General features: G+C 44.3%; 2 protein-coding genes across 17 annotated transcripts in view; one reads left to right on the top strand and one right to left on the bottom strand.

Annotated features, from left to right (window-relative positions):
• The first annotated feature begins 75 nt into the window (after nt 1-75).
• Nucleotides 76-1,991, top strand: SMIM4 (small integral membrane protein 4). The gene is made up of 3 exons (XM_030956541.1): nt 76-168; nt 392-576; nt 1,662-1,991. The coding sequence occupies exons 2-3, from the start codon at nt 426-428 to the stop codon at nt 1,736-1,738; spliced, it is 228 nt and encodes a 75-aa protein (XP_030812401.1). The 5' UTR covers nt 76-168; nt 392-425; the 3' UTR covers nt 1,739-1,991.
• Nucleotides 1,992-5,541: 3,550 nt separating this feature from the next.
• Nucleotides 5,542-13,697, bottom strand: part of PBRM1 (polybromo 1) — a 56,568-nt gene continuing 48,412 nt past the window's right edge. For 9 of the 16 annotated variants that reach the window (XM_030956439.1, XM_030956438.1, XM_030956440.1 and 6 more), the window contains 3 exons: nt 11,084-11,154; nt 9,463-9,679; nt 5,542-8,652 (listed from right to left, as the gene is read on the bottom strand). In XM_030956439.1, coding sequence (XP_030812299.1) covers nt 8,480-8,652; nt 9,463-9,679; nt 11,084-11,154 — 461 coding nt within the window. In that variant the 3' untranslated portion in view covers nt 5,542-8,479. Of the gene's footprint in view, nt 8,653-9,462; nt 9,680-11,083; nt 11,155-13,425; nt 13,582-13,697 lie in introns of all 16 variants that reach the window. The other 7 variants (XM_030956431.1, XM_030956443.1, XM_030956444.1 and 4 more) reach the window with 3 other exon arrangements.

Raw genomic sequence — 13,697 nt, 5'->3', positions numbered from 1 at the left:
ACAGGGGCCGGGCCGGGCTCGGGGGCGGGGCCGGGGCCTCCGGCTCCCTCTCGCCAGGCCCCGCCCCCGCCCCGCCCCGGCCAATCAGGCGAGGCGCTACGAAGGGGAGGTCACGTGGCGCTCGGCGCGTCCTTCCGTCCGGCCGCGCGCGAGGCCCTCGCGCGGGAGGTGAGCGGCGCGGGGTCGCGCGCGGCGGGTGCGGCCCTGATTGGCTGCGCGTTCCCGCCTCAGGGCAGGGGGCGGCGGGGCCGCTATGGCCGCGGGGGCTGCACCGGGCCGGGGCCGCTCCTCGCCCGCCACCGGCTGCGGCCCCCGTGTGACTGCGGCCACGCTGTGACTGCGGCACGGCCCGTTCCGCCTCTCACACGCCCCCCTCTGTTCTCTCCTGCAGCCGCGAAGGGCGAAGGCGCCGGTGCCGCCCGGCCATGCTGGTGAGCGAGAGGCTGAAGCGCCTTTTGAGGCTGGTGCCCGGGGAGCGGCGCTTTGGCTTTTACAGGTTCCTGCCCTTCTTCTTTGTGCTCGGCGGAGCCATGGAGTGGTTCATGATCAACGTCCGCATCGGCAAAGAGACCTTCTGTGAGTGCGGGGCCCATCAGCCGAACAGCAGCGCGGGCTCGGCGGGGCCTGGCCCGGAGCGCCCCGGCTGCTCCCGCTCGGGCAGCGTGCGGCATTGCAGGCTCTGCTTCCCCAGCAGAAACAAACAAAAATCCTGGCTTTAGAGTACTGAATAAAATTAAAAGAGGGTATATCTAGATTGGATATTAGGGAAAAAATTCTTTCCTCTCGGGATTGTGAGGCTTTGTCACAGATGGCCCAGAGAAGCTGTGGCTGCCCCAGCCCTGGAAGCGTCCAAGGCCAGGTTGGATGGGGCTTGGAGAAGACTGGCCCAGCAGAAAGTGTCCCTGTCCATCGCAGAGGGATAACCTTTAAGGCCCCTCTCAATTCAAACCATTCTGCAATAATTGAAAAAGACTCATGAGGTTTGCCAGCATTTAAGCAGAGGTGTGGTGTTATCTGAAATACTTCTACAATTTAAAAAATAAGTATGAAAACAGCTCAAGAGGACTTGGCTAATGGCGCTTAGTTTCTGTAAGTCAAAGCATTTCTTTCTAATGTGACATTCCTCCCCTTAATAAACCCTGCTAGAAATTTTTGTGTACTTCACTGAAGGGATCAGCTCAACTGTATATGGTATTAGGGAGCAGGGAGGCAGGAAGAATGACTGGGAGGACCATAGAGGTGGGAATATTCCTGTGTTTTGTTGATATAAAAAAGACTAAAATACTGAAGTCAGGCTAGAAGCCCTCAGGCATTGACTTCATGCCTATAATTTAATTTCCCTTCAGCTAGTTAGGGCATTTGTAATTTTAATTACCCTCGTGGGAAAGTAGACCAGAAACAACTATTTCACATTGGAAACTTAGTTTTCCTAGAAAAATATTTCATTGGGACTGATGGGAAGAACTTTAGCCTATATGTGAGAGAACCTGAGCTATTTTAAGTGGCAATAAGGATTTCTGTTGGCTTGAATTTCCAGTTGCCTGTCAGTCAGCATCTGCAAGAGAAGTTTGGATTGAAAAGTTTAAAAAGAGATTATAGGATTCATGTATTTAACACCAGCTTGCACTGGGGAAACTAACATAAAACATCTTTTTCTGCAGATGATGTTTACCGTAGGAAACAATCTGAAAGACAGTACGAGGCAAGGATGGAGAAAGGGGAATTTTCAGAAAGCTGAAACTCTTCAAGGGGGAGCTCCTGAGTGCTTCAAATGTACAAGTGACAAAGCAGCAGCACTGCCACGTTGAAGGTGGGGGAAGATGCTGGCTCTGCAAGATGAACTGTGATCCACACATGTGTGTAATACACTCAGATGGTTCTTTCATATCTGTAATATTTGTATTTAAATGAAGTGAAAATTTCATTGTGTTTGGGCCTCTGCCACTAATTTAATGCTTGCTTAGTGCTTTTAAATAAAGTAAACTGAGTAAACCGTCTGGCTGTTGCTTTTATTTGCTTGGTCAAACACCCCCCTTGTGACAAGACCAGTGGGAAAGAAACATCACAGGGTGCATCCATCTCAGCATAATGGAAATAGTAATTTTGAGTTACTTTCTTTTCTACTTACAGGAACTGTTCTGGCAGCTGACTTGTTTTCTTTGCAGTGTGGCACAATTTTAACTGGATAAAGAGAGCAGAGATTTGCTGCTCAGTGTTTGCTCAGCCCACAGTGTGTGGAGAGTGAGCCGTGTGTTTGGGCTGTGCTGCCCAGGTCTGACAGGCACCAGAGCAATGTGCAGTGTCAGTCCTGGCAGCCCTGAGGCCTGGGGTGGGAATCCTGGCCCCAAGGCAGGAGAACAGGGCTGGCTGCTGTGTCCCAGCAGGGTTTGCTCCCTGCACAGGGACGCAGGGAGTGAGGTGAGGTCGGTGACCGGCACAGTGTAATCTTCGAGGATCCTGCTTTGATACAAGTTGTTTAATTTCTGAGGGGTGCAGGCTAAAGGTGCAACAAAGAAGCCAATTCTTAAGATCAACCTAAAATCAACCCCGTGGGAGTTCACGCATTTACAGGGTTCCTGTGCCGTCTCCTGCCAGCCTTTTTAAGTCTTCTTCAACTCAGAGACAGGGGCAGCTCTGTAGAGGTCAAGGTGCAGGTTTTCCACTTGCAAAACAAAGGGGAACCTTCCTTTTGTGCCTTCCAAGGACTTCATCTGGAGGATTAGTGCTTCTTGTGTTTACAAGGGATAAAATCTGGCAGAATTTAAGATGTGATTATGTCACTGCATATTTTGACTGAGCAGCAAGTGAATAACTTGAGGAAAGCCTCTATTTATTCCTCTAGAATAAGAACCTTTGACTTCAGTTCCAAGGTAGAGCCCAAAACTCGCGAACAACCTGATTTTGCAGCCACAGACCATCACACTGAAGTCAACCCTGACTGTAGCAGTAAAGAATAAATCAATAATGAAAAAGCCAGATTTTGAAAACTGCTGAGCTTTAGCTCCATCTGATTTTATTTCTTGAGCTTTTTGAAACTCTCTTGTGCTCTGTTGTCATAAAACAAGGAAGTTTTTCAATATACGAGGGGTTTTTTCAAGCAAGAGCCCTGTGCCCTAGTTATTTCTCTGGACTCAGGAGCCTGATGTGAAAACTTCCTGAGGCTTCCCTGAAGCACTCAGAGTGCTCCACAGACAGTGAGAGCCAAGCCCAGTTCCCACTTCAGACCTCTTGCTTGTTTTGCAGCGACTGTTTCCCCTTGGCAGCTGAGAGCACCAGGCACATCTGGAAGATCTCAGGGATGTCTCCAGCCAGGTGAACAGAGGAGGAGGGAGGCTGTAGTCACTCACAAGATGTCTGGTGTCAGGGAGTTCCATGTCACTGACTGCTGCAGGAATAAAATCCTCTGAGTTGGCATCGCACCACTTCAGGCAACACAGAGCTGTTATGACAGAATATGAAGCTTGACATTTAGAAATCTGGGCTGCAGTCTCCAATCCTCAGTGTGTTTGCTACTGCTGACCCTTCGGCATTTTTAGATTTTGCCAGTCTCTCACTAATGCTGGAAATCAGAAAAACTGCAATTTTCCACTCCAAAATTCCAGCCCATTCCATAGCCAAGCACACTCGGGGATTTAGTATCAGTTTTAAACTACAGCCCATCTTCAACAACCAAAGCCTTCATTTGGTTTTGCAGTTTTATTCCTGCTGACTCCTAACTCTGTGCTCTCTGCCTTCCCCAGTACTTTCTGACTCTCATATCCATGTCTCCCTCCCATCCTTCAGCTTCCCCCATCCATCTGCTGTGGCAAAGGAACAGGGAGGAAGTAAGAGCTCTCCTTTGGCTCAGCACTCAGGCTGTTCCAGGCTGCTGGAGTGAGCCAGGGTCACAGCTTTCACTTCCAGCCCTGCCAGCTCCAGGGCTGAGCACATCCCTTCCTTCTGCAGGGAATTCAGCTGTGTCCACCTGGAGCACAGCTCACACCCATCAACAGCATTTTCATGTGCTCTGCAAAGGCAACAGCTTCTTGGTGAGACTCAGCAAAGCAATCCTGCTGCAAGCTTTCCAAACTGTGGAAGTCAGGGCAAGATTGATACCAAGCATGGAAAAATTCAACTCAATAAGGCAGCAGCAGTAAAAAGTCACCAGGGAACAGTGACACCTACACACAACAGCGCTGCTCACCACTCCAGCATTAGAGAGGGAACAACTCCACCATCAACCCAGAATGATTCTGTGAAAAAAATGGACCTGCTGATCATTCCCCTGCAGCTGTGCACACAAGGATCAGCTGAAAAACCTGTGGTGAGCCAGGGAAGAGCTGAAAGAAGTTATGGTCAAGGAAGGGTGTTTGTGCCCAGCCTGCACTCCTCCCTGGCAGGGGGCTGCAGCAATTTTGTCCAAGCTTTTCAAAAGCAGCAAAAGGAAGTAATAGCCATCTGATGTACCGGGGAATTCTTCCTTGGTGCAAATATCTTCCTGTCATCAGTGGAGGCATGCTTTCACTTTGGAGTTAATACAGAGATCCAAACTGCAGCTGCACTCTGCTCCTGGCCATCCCCAGCTCCTTCAGAGAAAGGGGAAAATTTTCCCAGCACTGGTGGGATGAATGCTGTTCCTGAGGAACTTCCTGAAATCAGTACTGCATGCTGGTGCTTTATACCAAAGATGATGGTCAAATTAGACTCAGTGGCAAATGCAGTTGGCAAAATTAATATGTTTCATTTTATGAATCAAAATTTCACTGAATCAGAGCTCACACAACGTTCAGTGCCCAGACCTTCTGAAACTTCAATTTTGTCCACTTGTACATAAGAGAGAGCTACATACATTTATGGTTGATCTTTAGTATCTCAGACTGAGCAAGTAAGATGTGGGGGATGATTAGAATTAGTTTCCTCTGGGCAACTGCAACAGAAGGGTAGAAGTGTTGTGAAGCTGGCAAGCCTGTATGAAAGGCAGCATTTATCCCCCAGGCTGAAAACATGGCTGTATGTTAATTTAATGCTGTGTTCTGACTGTTTAAATAGTTCTCTGTAAATTTTATGCCAGGCACCTTGAGAGGTTCCTGTCACTTAATTTTTCTTGCAGTTTGTACAGAAGATTTCTATCCTTGGTGCTAATTGAATTGTGTCAAAGATGCTTTTTCCATGTTACTCATCTAATTTCTTCTATTAAACAGCTACATGGAAGACAGTCCTGAACCACATTAGCTTCCATATGAAATTAAAGCTTGCTGTTTATTTTCAAACCAATTAATAAGGGGACATCTGGGACTGACTGTATCTTACCACCTCCACTCAGTTGGATCCCAATGCTTCAGATATTTTTCAGGGTTCACTGCTCATGCTTGTGATGGCTCAATTTCCAACACCACTGTTCTTATCACCTACAGGAACACCTCAAAATATGCAGGTCAATAGAAAAAGGATATTTTATCCACACACAAGCATACATGTACCAAGGACTTGAGAACATCTGGATCAGCTACAGAGAATTAATTAAAATCCTAACAGAAGTCTCAATGGAAGACTCAAACCTGGTTAATCCAAAACACTTTGCAAACTATTTTTATTCAAATTAAAAAGACTCAGGTAAACAAAGTGATGGTACATACATGTTATAAACCTGGTTAGCAGCTCAGCCTTCAGCAGTACAAGATCTAATGAAAAGCCAAGCATGGATAAACCAGGTACAAAAACATATGCTGAAAAAAAGTCACCAACATCAACGTTTTGAATTTTTACACAAACAGTAAATTTTCTCATGGAAGGGAAGGACTGAGGAAGAGAACAAATAATTATTAGTTGTCTCCAACTGGTTTATGAAAATACCTGTCCTGGTTTTATCTATTTTCCACTCTCACAGAAGCCAACCATTGCCCACACATCCTTTTATTTTAATATGAAAGTTTTGTTTACGCCAGTACAATGAACGGCAGTGAAAAACAGATGAGGGGCTCAAACACCCACAAAGAGAGAAAAAGAGACAGACAGACATGTCTTTTTTTTTTTAAACCAGAGTGAGAAAAGTTTCTTTTGCTGGTTTTGAATTCTAGACTGTAGCCATTATATCCTAAATTTCACTGCAATCGACTGAAATGCCTCCAGTATAGAGAGAAACGATTTTGAAATAAATAAGGCTTAAAATAATTGATCAGGGCCAGCCCAGTGGCTTAGTGGTAGTGCTCTGCACTGCCTTGAGGGAGGAGCCAGGTTTTGTTTGCACTTCCAATCTCTTGCTCCTGGGCCAGAAAGAGCAGTGAAAGGAGGGATTCAGCTGCTCGGCAGGAGAGAGCCAGTGCTGCACATCTGCTCATCACTGACCTTCAGATAAATTAAACATCTGAGTTATACAGGCTCCAAAGGGAGTCCCATCCAGTCCTTGAAAGAAAATAAATAAAACAATAATTTAATTAAAATTCATCCCAGGTTCTTTGGTGTAATTTTTGTTAATGCTGAGAAGTAGGAGAATCTGGTGGTGTATTAGTACAATCCATGATAGTTCCAAATGCTCAAAAACTAGGATTTTGCTGCCTGATTCACTTCAACATCCCATCTTTGTGGCTAAAACCTGCAAAACCTATGGTAACTTAAACACATTTTATAGGGGTGGTCTAAGACTATTCAATTTCTACTTTATTAAATAAAATTGGAAATTTACAAAGGCCAGTAAAGAACTTCTGTACCGTGGGTGTGCTACTTGTAGAGTTCAAAACTGTCATTTCCCTCTATGTTGTTTTGCTCCATTTCCTTCACATCCATTGCACATGTGATGACCTAAACTAACTTTAAGTGCCTATTTGTAATTACCTGGGGTATTTTGTGCAATGACTGGAAGATTGCAATAGGAGAGGGAGAAGAATTGAACAGTAAAATTAAATCACAGTTTATATTTGCAAGGTCACTTCCCTCATAAGTATTAATTACATCAGCAAAACAAACCCCAAGATATCCAGTATTTGAAGGAAAATATTTAATTTAACCTTCTGCCAAATATACTTAAATGAATATGTTCTGTACCAACAGACTTTAGAACTCATTTCCACATGATGAACATCTCCAGCATAAATGAAGTGTATCAGTAAATCGGTTCATTTGGGCTGAGTTGGAGCGCCCACATTCCTGCTGACTTTTCCCAAATTCATAGAGCTTTCCTAGTTACTTAAAGCAATCCAAAAGTATTAATTCTTTTTCCAAAATTAAATACATGAAAGTATTTACCTTTAAACAAATAACTTTGTAGTCCAAAAGGTTGGTTAGTTGAGGACAGGTAAGTTTTTAGCAGAAGGCAGCCACAACCTTGAAATTTGGCAAGAAGAGTCGATACCTACTTTACTTAGATTAAAAAAAAAAAAAAAAAAAAAAAAAAAAAAAACCACCAAAACAACCCCAAACTCTTTGAAGGCTGCAATGCAAGTACTCAATTTCTCCAATGTACTGGGTATGCTGACCTTACACATACCATACAGTAGTATTTTACTTTCAAGTTAATTTAAGCATCAAATTTCACTCCAATTTGCATTGCAAAACTTTCACTAAGGTTAATGAATACACTTAAAGAAAGCATACAAAAATGTCTTACAATGCCCAATTGTGTGAATTTCAAAAAATATCACATTACCTTACTAATAGAACAACTCCACTTTTCTCCCCTAACTTACCTTCCAAGACCTGGGCTGGTTCTGAGTTCTGTGAGCCTCTTCCAGCACAGACAGAAGTGCCCAGAGAAGGGAAGGAGCTTCCCTGTCCCACTGCTGGGTGTTGGGGACATCACAGAACCCCCAGCACAGGCCATGGCAGATGAAACACTTCCGCTCTAAGGGCCTGCCAGCACAGGGGCTGTGTTACTGATTTAGGATCACAATGGCCTTGGCTACACAGTTAAATAACTGGACAGGACTGGACAACATGAGCAGTCAGGACACCCTTGTCCCATCCACACCAGCACTTCCAGGGCTGCTGTGGCCCACCCAGCTGCCTCAGTGTTGACTCGGAATGCCAATTCTCCTTAGTGCCAAAGCACTTCTTACCTTTAGCTTCTTTTAAGAGATCCTCCCTGTTCACACCCGAGCAGCTCTGCCCGAAGTGGCCAGCACACACAAGCACAGGTACACACATTCTCATAGGATGTAAACTATGACTACTTCACATTCCACTGTATCAATCTGTAAATACTTTGTTTTCCTTTTTTTTTTTATATAAAAACAATGGCATCAGATTCTCAGCAATAAAGTATAAGAAAGATGAATCCTTGACTACACTCAACCAATTATGAAATCGCCTTTCAAACAAAAGAAACATATGCAAAAAATCTGTGTATTTGATAAAGTCAACTTAATATAACAAAAAGTGAAATATGCTTATTAAAAGTGTCCTTATATAAAAATGGTCTTGCAATGTACAGTAAAATGCAATACAAATTATTGTTGGTTATCTCTTGCCACCCAGTAACTAGAGCAGCCATTGTCCTGGGCTATGCCTACACGTTCTCCAGGTTGTAGGCCTGGCGGATGTTGAGGGTGTCGCGCAGCATCAGGTCCCGCAGGCGCCACAGCGCGTCGGCCATGGTGGTGTGGGCACCCTTGCTCTTCAGCCAGTGTGAGGGCAGGCGGCTCTCCTGCTCCTTGGACAGGTGCACGTCTCGTCTGCGTGCTGCAAAACCCAACAAGGGCTCCATTACTTCATTGTCAGACCGTGTCCACTCCGGCCAGCCATTGACCCCAGCCCACGCGGGGTCACACATAGACAATGCAAAAGATTGGGAGCGTTCTTTTCCACGTGGGGACAAATGTCCTCTGTTTAGACTTGCTGGAGACACCTCAGGCTCTGGTGACTCCCCAGGTGAGAAAGAGGGCATGGCCTGATAGCAGGGGAGAGGGGAGCACGACTTTTATACCAACCAATATACAATATACAACCATTATAAAACCAGTGGGATTTAAGTGGGGAGGGGCAGGGGGAAGGACTGACCAGGGAAGAAAGAGACCACCAGGGCTAACACTTACGGGAAAAAAAGGGGAAGTTCATGAGGTCATAGGATACAAATCATGTGAACAGCACAAATTACCAAAACACCCAGTGCAAACAACTAAATAACTATTTAGTGCAATACAACACCTCATGGCTTATTCTAGAGAAAGGCAAATATAACTCTACAATATAAGATATTCTACTTTTGCTCCTAGTATTTAAGCCCATAGCACTGGGCTTAAATCTTAGGTTTATGCAACACTGATGGAATTTGCCTGTGGATAACACACAAATGCTCAGTCTGTTGATCTGTCTTTAGGAATTAATTACATGTATATATTTTAATACATGTAATAATGTATATCTATTATTATTATATGTAATAATACATGTGTATATTTAAATGCATGGTATATATTTTAACAAGCAAACAGCAGATAGCGTTTTCTATGAAAGCAAAAATAACGGGTTACGAGGAACCCAGAGCCTTACCTGCAAGGGTCTGGTCCCACTTGCTGATGCTGTTGGACTCAGCACTGAGCCCCTCAATGTATTTCAGGTAGGCTTCAGAATGGAGGAGCCTCTGTGTCTTTGGTGGAGGGGACACGAACATGGGGGTGCTGGGCTGCTGCATGACGGGCTGGCTGGCAGGGCTCTGCCCGGGGTACGGCGGCGGCGCCTGCTGGCCCGGCGGGCCCAGGATCCCGATCTGAAAGGCAAACCAGCCAGGGGTCACACCCAGGGCACTGCAGGAAACACCCCAGCCTCAGGGCAGCCTCTTGCAATGGAGTTTCAACTGAGGTTATGTGCAAAAGCCTGAGGAAATTTCCCTGGAGATGCACAAAGAAAGGAAGTGCAAACCAACCATTCATATTCAACAGACATTGTTCATATTTCTGATTTATGTAAATATACTCTTGTTATCATCACCATATCTCTTCTAACCTTAATTATACCTTTTATCTCCTTTTTGTTTCATTTCTTCTCCAATTTGATCTGAAATAATGTGGTCTGTGAAGTGCAAAATTTGACTCTAAAACATCTAATCCAAACTGATATGGATCCTTGGACAACTGGGTTACTTCCACAGAATTACTGTCAAAAATCTCAGGCAGGAAAATTCCCAGTCATACAGAAGAATTCCCACCACTGTGATTAACCAGCAGCACTGAGAACTCTTAGGACAGACATCCTGTGGTCTGGAATAACTCAATGTCATGACATCAACACTGTACCACTTAACTTCTAGTACTCATAGAATCACGGAATGGTTTGGGTTGAAAGAAGCCTTAAAGCTCATCCTATTCCAACCCTCTGCCAAGTGCAGCGACACCTTCCACTAGACCAGGTCACTCCAAGCCCATCCAACCTGGCCTTGAACGACTCCAGGGGTGGGGCAGCCATAGCTTCTCTGGGCACCCTGTGTCAGTGTCTCCGAATAAATAACTTCTTCCCAGCGTCTAACTTGAAGCTCTCCTCTTTTAGTTTAAAACCATTCCCCCACCACTCCCATCTGCCTATGCATAGCCACTCTCCCTCTTTTTCTTTACACCCTCAAGCCAAAACCACATTTCTCTTTATGATGCAAAAATTTGGTCAGTAAAATTGGGAATGTTCTGAACAGTAAATCTGCATTAATCACTGAGAAGAAACATCAGATCATCACAGCTACCCAAAGTCATAAATTCTGAACTGCCAATGAACATCTGCTTCATCAGTTTATGAAATATGAATATTTTTTACCTACTCATCAAGAGCTGATAAAATGGGCAGTGTTCTCTCTGTGTCACAAAGCATGCAAAACCTAAATTATCAGCAGTTTCACACTATACTGAAATGACTCAGTTTAGTAGAAAACTAAGACAAAGCACTGCCTGGTTTATACTGAAGTTACCTCACTGGACCAACCTCCTGACTGTAACAACAATTCCACCGTCAAATACAGACATACACTCTGAGTGTGAGATATTAACTGGTTCCAAGCACATCAGAACATTTCATTTCTGTTCTCCCTGGGAAAGCCTGTGTGCATCCCTACATGTCTGAATTGAGATGTTGCTCAAATGCCAATTCTGAGCCTTAGAGTCTCATAAATAATGCAAAAAGTACTCACCTGCTGTCCAAAAGGACTTGCTCCTGGTGCTGGAGTGCCTACCATAGGGGACACATTTTGGCCTATAACACCTATATTCCAAAATATAAAATAATTAGTCTTACTTCAGAGCAGTGACAAATACCTCTTTGGTCTTCAATAGCAAGAATTTATACTTTGATATCACTGTATCACTGCTCACAGTTATTTTAAGTAGATGTACAACATTCAAATATCCCCCTCGCCCCCAGTAAAAAACTTCACAAGTTTCTGAATGAAAAAAAAAAAGCCAACATGACAACTACCAAACACTGATATATGGCCTGTTGAATTATTTGAGTTAGAGAAATGCATACTGAATAGCTTTTGCTTTTCAAGTGTTTTTCATGTTACTTTGTGATTGCCTGACTGCATCTTTCCATTTTATAATATACACCTTTGGCTTGACAGGATCTTCCTGAAGTCCTTTCCTTTAAGAAAGGAACTGCTGATCTGCTTTAGCAACACTTAACATTTCCTTGTGTTCAGTTTTGTAAAATATGTTCACAGCAGGATGAAATTCAAGCCTTTGCACAAATTCTGTTAGATCTCACTAATACAAAATGCATCTTGCAGGTTAAGCTGCAATAGCCTTAAATACAGAACAATGAATATTTGAAATCAATGCCAAAAAATAAAAGCTGTTTTTCTCAAGCATATTGGGACTTCTCCCTCTTGCACAGAGTGCAGCACAACTGTGTAAGTCTTACATACAAAAATGTACAGATCTAAATGAGAGTCATGCAGTTCCTGACATTTGACATACAGATGTGTGAAAGTTATGTGTGCTGCTGCTTTCCTTTCTGTTTGTGCCACTTTTCATGCTCATTCACTGGAAAAGCTGCAAACTAACTGTGCTCTTCCTGCGGATTTAATTTACATTAATTAAATGCATGATTTCTGTATCAGTAATCAAAGGATGTGCCACTGGGTTTCACTCACTAAAGCTTTTTTCGAATGCATTTTCCATTTGATCACAGGTCCCATTTTAAATGTATCTGTACCAACAGTATGTCAGAAGTTGGGAAAAACATTGGCAACACAAGCTTTGGAATTGGTCCAAAGGGAAGGAAGGGCTCTGGAGGAGGGCACCCTCCCCTTCCCAGCATCAGAGCACAGCTTCACCCTCAGCCTGCTGTGCCCAGCTCAGCACCACTTCACTCCCAGACACTGTGGCTTTGCTAATCCACATCCTGCCAGTTTTCCACACAAACATCCAGCCCACAGCAGTGGGAACAGCCCTTCAGAGGGATGTAGAGTCCTGGATTCACCTCCCACACGTTTGGCTGCTGTGTGCTCAGCGTCCCTGCACAGCTGCTGTGCTGCTCCCTCTAGGTGCCATGGCAGGGAATCCACAGCCAGCCAAGCTGCAGGGTGGTGCTGATGGACTTCAGAAACACCAGGCAAGCAAACAAAACCTCCCCAACTCACATCATTTATGTACAGATAAAATTCTTAACAGAGCTTCTGATAAACACACTTGCAAGGGGGTAGGGAGAGGTAAATGAGACCATTTTGTCCACAGCTTTACTGCTGAACAGAGGGATGGCACAACTTTTTCACAGGCACATGAGTTATCAGAGGTAAAAAAAGTATCAGCAGGAAACAGGAACAGAGGGCAGATGAATGTTTTTCCCCTTAACTGAGACACATTAATGGCATTAACATTGGCAAAATATTTGTTTCATTTAAGCCTCACTTTTCATCAAAAGTGTGGCAAAAATACAGCAAATGCAGTAGAAATGCTCTCAAAAATCAATTCAAAATTTTGCCACAGAAAATACTGAATTCACCTTGTCCCCACATGTTTCCAGTCACTGTTCTTTCAGCTGAACACTGTTTTACAGTAACACATCACTGCCCCAGTGGCCAAGGAGTCTTACATGACCAGGCTCATTTCAGTGCAGTCTGACATTACCACACTGAAAAAGACTCTGGTAAGGAAAGAGAACAAATTTCATTTATAAGCCCACTTCAAATAAGAAATGAAGATGAGTGTATAGATGCTGTTCAAATGACATAAGGATATGAACAGGCTGATTTCACCTTTTCACTCTTCTGATAAACTCAAGTACAATCACCAGGGCTTTTTTGGCTGGAACAAACCTCCTGCTGGAGCAGCACCAGTTTCTCCAGTACCCTTTCCCTGAGGGTTTACTGGCCATGCTGCAGTGTCAGTGCTTTGCACACCCCTCACATTCAGCAGTGCTGCTGCTCACAAACCAAAGGCACAACTGGAACAAGCTGCAGAGAACTCCTGTAAGAATGGGTCAAACCAAGTACATGACAATGAAATAAAGAGGGAATGAGGATGAGGCTCTTACCGGGTGCTGGGATGCCTGGGATGCCTGGCATACCTGGCGGGAGTTGGTGGGGTGGGGGCACCCCTGGGTGAAGTGGCTGCATGCTGCCCATGCTAACAATGCCATCAACTGGGCCCTGCAAAGGTGGCAGCACCGGTGGATAGCCACTTATCATGCCTTGAAGGACACAACAAATTTCAAACATGCATCAATAACATGCAACATGGTCTACACAGTATGCACAGACATGCACTATCCACACACACACATTAAAAAAAGCACCTTTAGTACAG

The sequence above is a fragment of the Camarhynchus parvulus genome, chromosome 12, assembly GCF_901933205.1.
Source record: "Camarhynchus parvulus chromosome 12, STF_HiC, whole genome shotgun sequence".
Classification (NCBI taxonomy): Eukaryota; Metazoa; Chordata; class Aves; order Passeriformes; family Thraupidae; genus Camarhynchus; species Camarhynchus parvulus.
Note: the sequence above shows the minus strand (reverse complement) of the source record. Positions and strands in the feature narration are given on the sequence as shown.

Coding starts and splice junctions, on each gene's coding strand:
- SMIM4 (XM_030956541.1), top strand. CDS start 426: ATGCTGGTGAGCGAGAGGCTGAAGCGCCTTTTGAGGCTGGTGCCCGGG. Junction 577..1,661: donor CATCGGCAAAGAGACCTTCT/GTGAGTGCGGGG, acceptor CTTTTTCTGCAG/ATGATGTTTACCGTAGGAAA.